The 15,836-nt window shown below is 39.9% G+C and overlaps 1 protein-coding gene across 1 annotated transcript in view; it reads left to right on the top strand.

The window, feature by feature from the left end:
* Positions 1 to 15,836, top strand: part of LOC126210488 (uncharacterized) — a 347,809-nt gene that overhangs the window by 33,665 nt on the left and 298,308 nt on the right. Inside the window, exons 5-7 of the mRNA XM_049939722.1 lie at positions 9,497 to 9,670; positions 13,222 to 13,401; positions 15,197 to 15,370. Coding sequence (XP_049795679.1) covers positions 9,497 to 9,670; positions 13,222 to 13,401; positions 15,197 to 15,370 — 528 coding nt within the window. The remainder of the gene's footprint in view (positions 1 to 9,496; positions 9,671 to 13,221; positions 13,402 to 15,196; positions 15,371 to 15,836) is intronic.

Here is a 15,836-nt window from a genome sequence, read left to right as displayed (position 1 = left end):
TGTGAATGGATTTCAACATACGGTTTTCAAGTGCTTGGTAGTCTGTTTCAGTGCTGACTTTTCATGTGTAAGTGTAGACACTGACAGAGAGATGGTAGCTAGCTAAAAATTAGGTGCGCTGCCAGCCTGTTGTCTTGTGGGCATATATAAAATATAAGAAAATTTTGACAAATCAGTAATTATATTTCACTTTATAATTCTGTAAGGATCATATTTAGGTGTGATGTCAACCTATTGACTCCAAAAATAATTTTCTTTTACTTTGTAATAGATAAACAAGTATTGAAATTCAAGATACTATTTGGTTGGTACATTGTACACCTGTGTGGTGGATTACCTATTTTCATGTAAGATTTCCAGGTTCATAATTTCTCTAATTTAGTCATATTTTTAATTAGTCGCTTATGTGGAGAAACAAATGCATTGACTGACTCGGGGAAATTAGGGTATCAAAAGTATAGCATCAGATGTGGGAAATGCATAAACTTTTCAGATTTGATTAAATACAGTAAGTAAATTTTTCAACAGTCTGCTATTTAATGCACATGCACAGACCCAGTACAACTCATCGGCAGTACCTATACTCTAACAATATCACAAATCATATGTAGCCACAAGTAGTAAGTTAATCTCTCGAAACTTGTGGTACAAAAAACTGTGACGTAGTAACAAATCTGTACGCGACTGGCTTAGCTCCCAATGCTTTGCTCGCATAGACTGTATGGGCTACACAGTTTTTGTTTCTCTTAATTGAATTTTTATGTTGTTACGCCCATTGCCCATGAGTAAACTGACACGCTGTGCAAACAGTGTAAAACCAAATACTAATTTTCGCAGTTCTACCTTCAAAATTGACTCAATAGTGACATATTTTCAGAAAACCTTGTGTCCCCTATTGCAAAAAATACCTTCTTAAACGGTGCCTGCAGTATACACAGTATAAGATTAACATCCTCTCCAAATTTTCAAGTTTCTGTCTTTAGCAGTTTGAGCTGGGCAGCGATGAGTCAAGTCAGTTAGGACATTTCCTTTTATATATAGGTATTACTATGTGCAAAAGCAAAATACTTATTACAGGCCGCTGAAGGTGCTTCACAAATAAAAAGAAGCAAAACGTGTTTGGCTCAATACAAACTACCTTTCATTTAGTTGCATTAGACAAACTACATCTCCAAGAATATGGAAGAAACTAAGGAAGGATGAAAAAAAAGATATATTGTTCTGTTCAAATAAGCTATATTTGTGTCAATAACTTATTATAATACCCCAAAAATGTCCTTTCGATATCTCAGTCCGTTCACGAAATAGAAGCGTGGTATGTCTTACATGACTTGTCCTGTACTGGGAGTGCTGTTTCTGTACACCTGTTCTGTCACAGTTCCTGTTGAAAGACATTGTAGCCTCAGTGTCTGCCGAAAGATACATTACACCATGCTGTGCACAGACAGTGCTCTATTATGAGAGGTTCCTTTCATGGATATTTGATGGGTGATAAAGGGTTCTCACATTTACCAAATGAAAATGTTCTCTGTAGTTGTTTTCTAAGCTAAACGGGGACTATCAGCTGAGAGAACAGACCTTAATTGATCTGCAGTGTAGATGTGGCAGTTCTGTTTCTCATAAAATTAAAATGATGTATCATGTGTGGCTTTGTGATGTAAACTATGATTCATTTATGTAGAGACCATTCCTCTATTTATATGCTGTCCATTATATGTGGCTTACCCACAGGAAATGGTTTCTCTTGCAGCAAATAATGTCTGACACACATAGTTGGTCATCTCACATAAATGCTACGTTCCTGAAACCTTGGATACCGCTGATGGACGGAGGGGGGAGGGCGAGGCACAGACTGGCAGTGGGGGGGAGGGGAGGGGCAGATGGACAGAGGGGGGGGGGAGAAATAGGCAGGGGGAGGAGCAGATGGACAGAGAAAGAGAGGGGGAGTAGTAGATGGACTGAGAGAGGGGCGGGAGGAGATGGACTAATATAGTTGGAATAAATACATACCATGGCAACAACACTGCATGCTCAGCTAGTTGGCTCATATATTTAACAAGAGTACACAGAAATGCCTATCAAATTGTAGTGACAGATGCAATGAGAGTGATGTTTTTGAAATTCTCAGAAAAATAGATATTAGCTTTAGGAAAAGATTAGTAATTCTTCAAAAAGAGAGGTAACAGTGAGAACAGTAGACTGTAAACAAAATACTTGGATTAAAAGTTGTAAGACAGGAATGCAGTCTCTCACTTCTACTATTAAATCTGTACCTCACAGATGGTAAACATTTATAATGGGACTGAGTTGCAGTTTGTGAGATTTGGGATCTGGCTTTTTAGCCTATTAATATTCTGCATGGTACTATATTCCTTAGAAGCGGAGAAGAAACAGACACCAAAAAGCGTAGCAGGTATTGTTAGTCGAACCGGGCCATGAAGAGGGTGCATCACTGACTGCTGAGGCTGCAGTGAGCACGTGTAACAACTCTGCTGGGAGACCACTAGCTCAGCTGTCGTAACACTGTGTCGAACAGAGTATTTCTGTCAGTAGTCTGCTATCATATACATAAAACATTTATAATTGGACAGAGTTGCAGTTTAAGTGAGATTTGGGATCTGACTTGTTAGCCTATTAATATTCTGCATGGTACTATATTCCTCAGAAGCGGAGAAGAAACTGACACCAAAAAGCTTAGCAGGTATTGTTAGTCGAAGTGGGTCATGAAGAGGGTGCATCACTGACTGCACGCCGACTGCTGAGGCTGCAGTGAGCACGCGTAACAACATTGCTTGGAGACCACTAGCTCAGCTGTTGTAACACTGTATTTCTGTCAGTAGTCTGCTATCATGAGCATAATTATGCTATTTGATGTACTGGTATAGTAAGCAATTTAAGTCGCATAATAAAGAAACGTCTTCTGGTTGTATTGTATGCCAATACCAGCTAGATTCATTTCAGAGTTTGCTGATGAAATAGCTCCATTTTTAGCATTTGTATGTAACTGCTCACTCATTGAAAGATCTGTGCCTGAAGACTGCCAAGTTTCATTGGCCTCACTAATACACAAGAAAGGAAAAAGCTGTAATGCTATCTGCTGAATTGCAGACCCCTATCAAAGATGTTGGTTTGCAGTGTGATTGTGGAATATTTACTGTCTTCAGACATTATAAAATACCTCAGAGAAAACAGTCTCTTCATGCATAACCAGCACTGATTCAGCAAATATTGTTATTGTGAAACACAGCTGGCTCTTCATTCACACAAAGTAATGAGAGATATTGACAGGGAATGTTGAGTGGATTTGACTTTTCCAGAGTGGGAGAAGTTTTCTGACACAGTTCCTCACAAGTGGCTTCCAGTCAGATCGTGTGCATACGGAGTACTGTCTCAGCTGTATGACGGTCAGAAAGATCGCAGTTCTTAGTAACTGACAGTTACTAGTTCTAGTGAAACTGAATTCTCAAAGGAATGTATGCCTAGTTCTCAAAGTAAACATTATAGGCCTTCTGCTGTTCTTAATTTATATAGACCACTTACTGTCTAGTAAAGTCATCAGACAACCAAAATAAATTACAATATGATTTAGGCAAGATATCTGCATAATGCAGAAAGTGGCAGTTGCCCCTGAACAACAAACTGTGAGATTTGATTCCATAAGGAAACATTTAGGCCAAGCGACTGTCTTCATTTCAACTAGTAAAGAGTTCACCAATCAGAAGCAAGGATGTTTATTGCATATCTAGATTTTGGTCGCTGTGTGGCCATCTTCAGTGCTAAAAAACATGTAAAGAACCAATTGGAATAGGTAATATGCATGTCTTACTAAGTTTACAGTTAGGAATAGGCGAATACAAGTGTTTTTAATGTTTTAACTTACATTTACTGCTATGTATTTTATTGTTGATGTACATTTTGTAGCATTTGTAGACTTAGAGAAAGCTTTTGGCAATGTTGACTGGAATACTCTCTTTCAAATTCTGAAGGTGGCAGGGGTAAAATACATGGAGGGAAAGGCAATTTACAATTTGTGTAGAAACCAGATGGCAGTTAGGAGTCGAGGGGCTTTGAAAGGGAAGCATTGGTTGGGAAGGGAGTGAGACAGGTTTGTAGCCTCTCCCCGATGTTATTAAATCTGTATATTGAGCAAGCAGTGAAGGAAACAAAAGAAAAATTCGGAGTAGGAATTAAAATCCATGGAAAAGAAATGAAAACTTTGGGGTTTGCCGATGACATTGTAATTCTATCTGAGAGAGCAAAGGACCTGGAAGAGCAGTTGAACCTAATGGACAGTGTCTTGAAAGGAGCATATAAGATGAACACCAACAAAAGCAAAATGACGATAATGAAATGTAGTTGAATTAAATCGGGTGATGCTGAGGGAATTAGATTAGGGAAATGAGACGCTTAAAGTAGTAAATGAGTTTTGCTATTTGGTGAGCAAAATAACAAATGATGGTCAAAGTAGAGAGGATATAAAATGTAGACTGGCAATGGAAAGGAAAACGTTTCTGAAGAAGAGAAATTTGTTAACATCGAGTAGAGATTTAAGTGTCAGGAAGTCGTTTCTGAAAGTATTTGTATGGAGTGTAACAATGTATGGAATTGAAACATGGACGATAAATAGTTTGGACAAGAAGAGAAAGGAAGCTTTCGAAATGTGGTGCTACAGAAGAATGCTGAAGAGATAGATAGATCACATAACTAATGAGGATGTATTGAATAGAATTGAGGAGAAGAGAAATTTGTGGCATAACTTGACTAGAAGAAGGGATCAGTTGGGTAGGACATGTTCTGAGGCATCAAGGGGTCACCACTTTAGTAATGGAGGGCAGTGTGGTAAAAATGGTAGAGGGAGACCGAGAGATAAATGTACTAAGGAGATTCAGAATGATGTAGGTTGCTGTAGGTACTAGGAGATGAAGAAGCTTGCACAGGATAGAGTAGCATGGAGAGCTGCATCAAACCAGTCTCTGGACTGAAGACCACAACAACAACAACAACATTTAAATCTTGTGCAACTGTGGATTGAAAAAGGTATACAAATTACCTTACTGTAACTGTTTCTTCACATGTTCTTTAGCACTGAAGATGATGACATGGGGATTGAAATCTAGATATGCAGTAAATATAATTGTGACAAATTGCTGTACACTTTACTATTGAAATGAAGTGCGAGGTGGTCTTCGACATGAATACTAAAAAATATGCTTTACATTTTGGTTATTTGATAAATCACACAAAGTTGAAGGATGTCGATTCAACTAAATGCCTAAAGATTACAATTATGTACTACTTAAGTTGGAACGATCTCATAAAAAAATCTTGTAGGAAGGCAAACCGAAGACTGCAATTTATTTGCACAACACTTAGAAAGTGCAACAGTTTTACTAAAAAGATTATTATGCTGCAAACACGTGCACAGCTTTTTTTGTAGGTACGATAGCTAACCAGCTTGTCCACCATCATGAATGGCCACCACCAAACTGTTTCTGAGGAAAAAGTTGACTACCTTGTGGCATAACATGCAGCTGAACGTAATATGCTCAATCCCCGTGGCTGCTTCGCAACTCGGGACATCTGGATCCTTCCCTTCCCCACCAGCTTCTATGAACTATGAAGATCGGAGTTACCCTTGCAACACATCCTTCACTCCTGTACTTGGCCAATTTCTGGTAACCTGTTGTTTCCAAACTGTCCAGCCAACAGCTCCCCACTGGCTCTGACAATTGTGCATCATGTGCCTTGCCCGCACACCAGCCACCCGTCTGTCCCCCATTCCTATCTGGCAAAACGGCTGTCTCCCTCTGAGCCAGTAGCCACTCCACCCCAACCCCCTCCCTGCCTCTTGCCTTCCTCTCCCTCTTCATCTACAAACCCCATCTGACACTACTTGCATCCTAATGTGGTCCACCTGACAAAATGCCGCACTGGCATTGTCTCTCCAATCATTGCCATGTAGGAGCAGGTGTGTGTGTGTGTGTGTGTGTGTGTGTGTGTGTGTGTGTGTGTGTGTGTGTGCGTGCGCGGGCGCGCGCGGGCAGGCGTGCGTGCGTGCGTGTTTCGTTGTACTCTAGCTGAAAAGAGGATTACTTCAAAAGCTAGCAAGTTTCCATTTTCGTGTGTGTCTGTCTGTGACTTAATGCTTCTGCTTTTCGGTGGGTGGTCCCCTCTCTTCCTAAAAGTTTTTACGCTTGTCTATTTTTTTGGAGTATTGTTGTGCACTGTACACTCCGTACCAGATAGGATTAACAGCAGTCATTGACAAAATTACAAGAATGGGGGGGAAGTGTTATAGACATGATGCAATATTCGTTGTGATGAGATCGACAACTTTCTCCTTTGAATGCAAGAATAGTTTGTTGACTCCCACCTAATAGGGAGCAGTGACCATTGTGATAAAATAAGGGAATAAGAGCTGACACAGAAATACTTAAGTGTTCTTTATTGCCTCATGCTGTTTATGAGTGGAAGAGTGTGAATTACAGAGCAGTCATGCAAATGCAGGTGTAATAATGGGAAGTCCTTGGATGTAAATATAGTTATATAGTTCTGATATTCTGAGGCCCATAATTGAATCTGTTGAGTTGCGCTGCCTGTATGGTGTAGCAGTGCAGGTGAATGTTTGTGTGCATATGTTCCGTTTTCTCTGAAGATGGGCTCATCCGAAAGCTTAGCAAACTTGACAGTCTCGGTTATGTTGCTGATGACCACTCAACACCTTTACTGGGTGGTGAGTTATTGGCTTGCTCCTTCCGTTATTTATATAATGTATTGAATCAATTTCAGGAAGCTATGTGGTCCCAGCTGTATTCTTTCAGTCTCAAAGTGCCAGTTGATGTCCTACTCTGAGATGTTGTGGAGTTTTGTGCTCTTTAGTGATCGTGCAAGATGATTGACACACAGTTAATTTGCAGGTAGTAGGTTTGTGCAGCGTGATTGTGTTAACAATGCACATGCTCTTAATTAATATAATTTATGTTTTACGATTGCAATTTTTTGCACTTTTTTATTAATCGGAACCAAAATGGTTATTTTGATATCGTGGAGTGTTTTTACTATCTGAAAACAGGTTTGAGGCAGCTCTCTACACAAGTATGTCCCATGAAGTCCCTTCATCTCTGCATAATTACTGCGAGCTACTGCTGTTTGAACCTGCATGTTCAGACCTTAATCTCCCACTAGAATTCTCCCGTCACTTCTCCTAGTTACCAAACTAAGTAATTTTTGATGATGCCAAAGGATGTGTCCTATTCCATCTTTCTGTCTAGTTGTGTCATAAACTTTATTTCTCCCCTATTTAAGTACCTCTTTATTAGTTACCCAATGCGCTCATCTAACTTGAGCATTCTCTTGTAGTAGCGTATTCTAAAATCTTCTATTTTTCTCTCGTCTCAATTATTTATTGCAGACATTTAACTTCTGTACAATTTTCCACTCCAGGCAAATACTTGAAGAAAATACTCTTATCAAATTAACCTTTTGTTAGATAAAATATTCCTCATTTTTAGAAACATTTTTCTTGCCATTTCCAGTCCATATTCTATACCTTCTTCACTTCTCCCAGTGTCAGTTGTTATGCTGCACAAGCAGCAAAACTTGTTCACTGCTCTTAGTGTCGCATTTACAAATGGGATTCGCACTCCATTGCCCTTTTACTTTTGTTATTTTTGGTCTCATAACCTGTATTTAAGACATTTTACATTCAATTAAACTGATCTTCCAAACTTTTGCTGTGTCTGACATAATTACAATGTCATAATTCTTGTTTGTGAACATTAATTTATTTTCTGAATTTCTGCTTAGTTTCCTTTATTGCTGGTACAGTATACTGACGGAATAGTATTGTATACTTATATGGATATGGTGTCTGTTCTTTTGGACATGTCTGAAAGATACCATTGATGACCTACAGCCGTCTGGAACAAAATTAGAATTATATATTAATACCTTCAGATGCTGACAGGCATTGATATATATCAACGGGGACAAGTAAAAATGTGTGGCCTGACTGGGACTCGAACCCGGGATCTCCTGCTTACATGGCAGACACTGTATCCATCTGGGCCACCGAGGACACTGAGGATAGTGCGACTGCAGGGTCTATCTTGAGCATGCCTCCCGCGAGACCCTCATTCTCACCTTATATGTCCACACACTACATTCGTAGTGTCCCTACCCAATGCACTCATTACTGCTGGAAGACATTCTTACCAAGTCCTGTAAGAGTTCGGGTAATATGTGTGTATCTGCACAGAAGAGGGAGGTCATGGTCGGTATTGCCAGAACTATATACTTACATGGATATGGTGTCTTTTCTTTCAGACATGTCTGAAAGAAGAGACTCCATATCCATATAAGTATATAGTTCTGGCAATACCGGCCATGACCTCCTCCTTCTGTGCAGATACACACATATTACCCGAACTCTTACGGGACTTGGCAAGAATCTCTTCCAGGAGTAATGAGTGTGTTGGGTAGGGACACTACAAATGTAGTGTGTGGACATATAAGGTGAGAATGTGGGTCTCGTGGGAGGTGTACGCTAGATAGTCCCTGCAGTCGCACTATCCTCTGTGCTCTCGGTGGCTCAGGTGAGTAGAGCATCTGCCATGTAAGCAGGAGATCTCGGGTTCGAGTCCCAGTTGGGGCACACATTTTCACCTGTCCCTGTTGATATATATCAATGCCTGTTAGCAGCTGAAGGTATTAATATATAATTCTAATTTCATATAGTATTGTGGTTAGGCTGTAACCCTGACTCAGTTTCTTCAACTTCCCCCTCCCTCTCGTGTCCTTTGACTTTCAGAACAGGTCTGGTTTCTATACAAGGGTGGATAACCTTTCACCCCCTGTTCATTATTACTGATAGCTTCAGGATTTCAAAGAGTATATTCCAGTCAAAATTGTTTAAAGCTTTTTGTAACTCTGCAAGTGCTATAAATGTAGATTTGTTTTTTGTCTATCTATCAAGAATAAGTCATAGAGTCCTTACTTACTCATATATTTCTACATTTCCCCAGAACCCAAATTAATCTTGTGACAGATCTTCCAGTCTTCTATAGATAATTTGTATCATAAATTTTCAATCCTGACTAATTAAAGTAATGCATAAGTAATACTTTTGCCTTTCAGCATATACCTTCTTGCATATTAACATTAAAACTGCTATGGCTTTGGTAGTTTCACAGTGGAGTCTGTGTACAATATTTTTATCAGTGTTCAAGTCATGTAGTGCGTATTTAAAATTAGACCTGTATAAACTGTGTACCATCTTTATTGTCAGGGACCACTCAACTGCCAGGAGCTGTGATATGCATGTCAGTCTGTTCCCATTGAAAGTGATGGTGAATATCTTTGAGAGCTCAAGTGTGTAATCAAACATGGTGTAGCTCAAAAGTGAGAAAATTTTATACAGTAAAACTGCTGTGTTTGATAGGTATGCAGAGGAACTGATGTACGATTTGGTTTATGACTTGTGATTCTTGTGTTGCAGCAGGCTCTTGTCACTGCAGCAAGTGCACCTGAAAAACGTTTGAACGCTGACTCCAAACTAAAAGACCAGGAAAGAAAGAAGCGGAAGAGGAATGACCTTAGCATCCTGGACCGAGTGAAGACTTGTAACACGGAAGCAGTTAATGCCGACAGCAATACAAAGTCTGCAAAGAGGGTATGCGTATAAAGCTGCACAGTTTTCATTACCTTTGTAATACCAAATTCATAGATCTGTCAGGGGGAAAGGCATTCACTTATTAAAATCACCTTCCCTACACACACACACACACACACACACACACACACACACACACACACACACACACAAAATAAAAGTGGTGTCAGAGTTGCCACCAATTCCACAAATCAGGGAATTTTGAACATGTCAGGGAAATTCGGAAGGAAAAAAAAAAGAAACTGGTTGTGCACCTCTCCCTACCGTGTCCTTCCCACCACTTCTCCCCTCTCCACCACTCCCCTAAGCTTCCTGTCAACTGCCTATGAGAGAGGCAGGGAGCCGTGAGGAGTAGTTTGTTCAGATCTCGAGAGTATTCCCACAAGTGTCCATTGCACAGATTGATCACTATGGGTGCAGTGCTCATATGGTGTCGTGACGTGTGACTGTGGGCGTGACTAGCTGGCCACACGCACACGAGCCAGAACTGTGGACCAGTTCTGCGTGTATCTCTTGACGAATCGGGATCATCTATCTAAGGCCTGTCGCTTCCCACTGATGTGCAAGTCTGCCTGTTGGATATGGTCTCTGCTCTGCCTGCGGGCCAGGTCTGCTTGTGTGTGGCATAAATTGGCAGCTTTTCTTAATTTATCCACAGACTCAGGACTGCAGTGCATGCTCGACAGGCGAGAGGCTTCGGGCAGTCTATTTCAGGAGTTGTGACTGTGTCTCAATGCGGGTATGCTGTACAGTGTGATGTTTTGCAAGCATTTAACTTATTGTAGTACTTATCAAGAGAATGATTTGTAAGTGTTGCAGCTCTAGAGATCGGTATAGTGAAGTTTTTAAAGCAGAAGCAAAGTGAAGAATATGAAGAAGCCAAGAGAGCTAGACAGTAGTAGTCCATTATCCAGCAAGTTAATGAACTGGACAAGGGGGCCACTGAACTAAGTGGAACTGATGGAGAGATCAGTCCTCTCATGAAGGACTTGGGAGTGGTTTTCATTGATAGATTAGAATGGACTTTTTGTTGTTTGCCAAAACACTGTGTATTCTTTGGCAGGGAAAATGTCACTATACGTACCCAATTATGTCATTCTTATTTTCAAAGCTTTAATATTACGTTATACAACATATTCCTTCCACATTTCTTATCTGATGCATTATCTCACCTGGAATGTTGATAAATCCTGTATGGGAGAAACAGCTGTTATTTCAAAGTTTGGGTTAACTCGTTAATGAACACAGAAATCGTTTACCAAAAAATGATATTTATTTACACAGCTTACCTGTTTACATACATTTCGGATCAAAAATCATGTAAAGAAGACAATAACTCCCTGTCAAGACCTCTCCAGCATACTGGAATAATCTTCTGCAGTTATCTGTATGTACTGTAACTGTTCATTTGCACTTCATAATATGTATATATTTTTGACAAAGTTCTTGTATTTTTGGAAGCATTGTTTTACTAAATGATTTGAAAGTGGGTCCTGGCCCAAAACTAGTCATCAAGTGAATAAAAAGTGAAATTTGTAACTTAGGCTGGTTTGCTGTTGTACGAGGGTCACTCCAATAGAAATGCACACTATTTTTTTTTTTTTAAATCCATCTTTTATTCTACATGTTTAAAAGTTTTACAGTGTGTAGATACATCCTTTAGGAACAGTATTTCCATTTCTCCACATAATTTCCATCCCTCTCAACTGCCTTAAGCCATCTTGGAACCAGCGCCTGTATACCCGCACGGTAAAATTCTGGACCAACCTGTTGGAGCCACTGTTTGGCAGTATGCACAAGGAAGTCATCATCTTCAAACCTTGTTCCACAAAGAGAGTCTTCCAGTTTCCCAAAGAGATGATAGTCACATGGAGCCAGGTCAGGACTGTAAGGGGGTGTTTCAGTGTTGTCTATCCGAGTTTTGTGATCGCTTCGTGTGTGTGTGTGTGTGTGTGTGTGTTTTTTTTTTTTTTTTACTGACATGTGGTCATGCAACAGCAAAATATCCTGCATTTGCCGATGTGGTTGAATACGACTCAGTCGAGCTAGAAGTTTCTTCAGTGTTGTCACATGTGCATCAGAATTTATGGTGGTTCCACTTGGCATGATGGCCACAAGCAACAGTCCTTCGGAATCGAAAAACACCGTAGCCATAACTTTTCCAGCGGAAGGTGAGGGTTTCCCCCCCCCCCTTGGGTGAATTTGCATCATGCCACTCCATTGATTGCCTCTTTGTCTCTGGTGAAAAATGATGGAGCCGCGTTTCATCACCTGTCACAATCCTTCCAAAAAATTCATCTCCACCATTCTCATACTGTTCCAAAAGTTCTCTGCATACCGTTTTTCTTGTTTCTTTGTGAGCCACTGTCAACATCCCGGGAACCCACCTGGCACAAACATTTTTTAGCGCCAACACTTTCAGTATTCTGCAAACACTTCCTTCCCCTATCCCAACGTAGCGTGACAATTCGTTCACTGTGATGCGTCTGTCAGCAGTCACCAATTCGTTAACTCTCTGCACATTGTCTGGAGTGTGCAGTACGAGGCCTGCCGCTGAGAGGACAGTTCTCAATATTGCCGTGCCCGCTTTCATCACGTAACCTGCTTGCCCACCGACTAACTGTACTGCGATCGACAGCAGCATCTCCATACACCTTTTTAAACCTCTTGTGGATGTTTCCCACTGTCTCGTTTTCACAGCACAGGAATTCTATGACAGCACGTTGCTTCTGACAAACATCAAGTGTAGCAGCCATCTTGAAGACATGCTGTGACGGCGACACTCCCGGGAACAGGTTGAACTAAGTTTGAAAACAAGTGAGAAGGTTGTATCTACACACTGTAAAACTTTCACACATGCAGAATGAAAACTGTATTTTTACAAAAATAGTGTTAATTTCTTTTGGAGTGACCCTCATACTAACTTGCTCATTCAAAGTTAGATTTAAAATACATTCAGAAATACACATGTCCTTACATTTTTTGTTAACTTAATCTGTTTACTTATCCTTCAGATCTGAAAATTTATGAGGGAAAATTCCAATTCTGAATCAGGTTCAGCAGCATGATATAAAAGCGTCACATCCGGAATGGAACAGTGTAATGAAAGGGATAGTTGTTAGTACCATATAGCAGAGATGCAGAAAGGTACAACAAAAAGACTGTTGGAAAGTTAGCTTTCAGCCAATAAGGCCTTTTTCAAAATAGACAAACACAAACATGAATGAAACTCTCACACACATGACCACAGTCTCTGGCAGTTCAAGCCATTTCTGTAACTTGCTTATTTTCTACATTATATGTAGTACAATGACTTATATTGTGGTTGTCTCTTGGACTTCTCTTGGACTATAATACCTGTTTGTGTGTTCCTTGCTACCAGTACGTCTGTGATGATGTAACATTATTTGTCGGCTGTATGTTAAAGGGGAATGTAAAGAATCCTCTGTGCCTTGGACAGCTGCAGAAACAAAAAGCACACACAGAATACAAACTCTTCCAGGCAGGCTGAGGTATGCATTGATTTGTAACATCACATTCTCACTTTGCAGGCGACTCCTTTGACTTCAGCAAATAAATCTAGACTACGTTCCAAGTCTGAAACAAAACCAGAAGAATTGGAGAAGCAGAAAAAGAGTAGTAGTAGGAGTAACCTGAGGACAGCGGACAATGACAAAGACTCTAGCACGAAGTCGGTCAGTGCTGGCGATGATACGAACTCACCTCAGAAGGTATACAAATACAGCTAAAATTTTTTGGTTTTGACTTTACTTGTCACATAGATGTTAAGGCAGGGAATCCACTTTTTGAGTAGTTGTATGTTCTGATTTGTATTGCATTCATGATCAAACAGCGTTTTGTAAGAACTGTTTATGCACTTAAACGTGTAGTGGTAAGAGAGACTTGGAGAATGACCAGTAAATTCTAATATTCCTTTTTGTGGACATTGAGGTATATGAGGCTAAATTACTAAGTGTCTGTGCTTACATTAGAGCTGTCTTTCGGTTTCGAGGATTAATTGAACCCATGAGATTATAGGCTGCATTATTCTTGTCTTTAGTGGCATGTTTCATTGTTGTCACATCAGTTCACTTTGCGCTTTTGTGAAGCAAATGTGGCTTTGTTACCCTGTATTTGTAGTAAAGAAGAACAGGAGCCTGTGACCAATGTTTTGTGGTCTGAAGATGCATCAGAACCTCAGCTCCATAGAAGACTTTCAGAACTATATGGAGGCAATATTTTACCATGGCAAATGTTTACCAGTGGATTAAACAGTTCAAAATGGTTGAACAAATGGGAAGGACGAATAAAGAGCAAGGTGTCCAGATGCAACCAATGCTGACCGAGGTCCTGACCTAATTTTAAATAAATTGAATAAACGGAAATTGTATCTGATGAAGTGGCAAGCCTTGGACGTTATCCATGATTCTGTATATTTCACCCATAGCAGTCTAAACTTCCTTAATGTTTCTGTGAGATGGGTTCCAAAATAACACAATGAACAGCACAAAAGGAATAATGTGAGAATCTGTCAGCAGCTGCAGGGCTGCCATGCTAATGAAGATGAAATGTTTTTAAAATGACTCATCACTGGAGATGAAAACATGAGTTCTTCACCTTGATGCACAGAACAAATGCCAGAGCATGAGCAAACACCAAAGTGTAGACTGGGAACATCATGGGTCTCCAGTGAAATAGAAATCTGAGAGTCAATCCTCAGCAGGAGAAATGATGCTATCAGTTTTCTCGGGGCACACACAGGCCATTTCTGGAAAATTAACCTGAAAAGAGGCAACAGTAAAAAGTGAACATTACCAGCAATGTGCCTAGCAGCGAACTAAGCCTGCAGTATGAAACGAACACAGTGGTATATTGTCAAACAGTATTCTATTTTTGCATGGCAGTGTGCATCCACATATCATCACACACACTATTCAGACTCTTGAGAATATGCATTTACGAGTGTTGGAGCACTCTGCATTCAGTCCTGACCTTACACTGTCAGATTTACGTTTATTTGATCTGCTTGAATATAATTTAATTGGCCATCAATTCACTTCTAATGAAGATTTGAAGGAAGTGGTACATACATGTCTCACTGTTAAATCGAAAAAACTTTTTTCCTGAGGGCATTGAAAAGCTTGTTCAGTGATATAACAAGGACGCTGAAAAGCAGATGACAGTGTTGTAAATTTTGTGTTGTTGTATTTAAGAGAAAAAGTTGCGCGGATACATTTTGACCATTATATAGAAGTATCCTTTCTGGAGCATGTTTTCTGGCTTATCTGTAGTATCCAACTTATAGCTTGGTTTTATCTTCAAATATAACATCTCTGCATGTGTCATTTTTTTTACCATACATCTGTAATTATGTAACTCTATTTGATGAAAGAGCAGTAAGGGAAATTGTAAACACTCCTCTATTTCTAAAGGAACTACAGTAGCAGATAGCATACACAGTATACCAACTCGTGCAGACAGGCTGATGTGTGAACTAATCAGTGACATCACATTCTCTCTGTGCAGGGGGCTCCTGTGACTTCAGGAAGTGAATCTCGAACACGATCTAAGTCTGAACCAAGACCAGAAGACTTGGAAAAGCAAAAAAAGAGCAGCAGTGGCCTGAGGACAGTGGATAAGGTCAAGAGTTCTAGTACAAACACGATCCATGCTGATGTTAATACGAAATCGGCACAAAAGGTATACAAATAAGAGCAAAAATTATTTGGTTCAGACATTAAAAATTGTTCACTATCTCTCAAACAACAGGATTTTCCAGTCATTATTCAGTATCAGGAAATTAAGAAATACTTTAAGGAAGTTAGGGGGCAGGTTCCTTTTACCAAAACAAGCAGAAAGTTCATATAAACATATGTTCAAAATGCTTTCATTTTTGAGTCAGTAATGAAAGTTGACGTTCACTGCCTCTCTTCATGCCACCTAACAACTTTTCTTATCTATACTCGCATTTGACTCATTGTATCCTAGATGGCGTTGTGTGACATCTATTCGTCATTCGTCTTTTTTCAAAATGTCCATAGCGTACAATTACAACAGGAAGTGAGTTCACTGAAAATGCCTCATTAAGAAATGGCAGTATATTCATTCTGTGAGCAGTCAGACGTGATTTTTATGTATAGTCACACAGATAATAATGGACATGTGG

This window comes from Schistocerca nitens, chromosome 10 (assembly GCF_023898315.1).
Source record: "Schistocerca nitens isolate TAMUIC-IGC-003100 chromosome 10, iqSchNite1.1, whole genome shotgun sequence".
Lineage (NCBI taxonomy): Eukaryota > Metazoa > Arthropoda > Insecta > Orthoptera > Acrididae > Schistocerca > Schistocerca nitens.
This window is presented reverse-complemented; position numbering and strand designations above follow the sequence as displayed.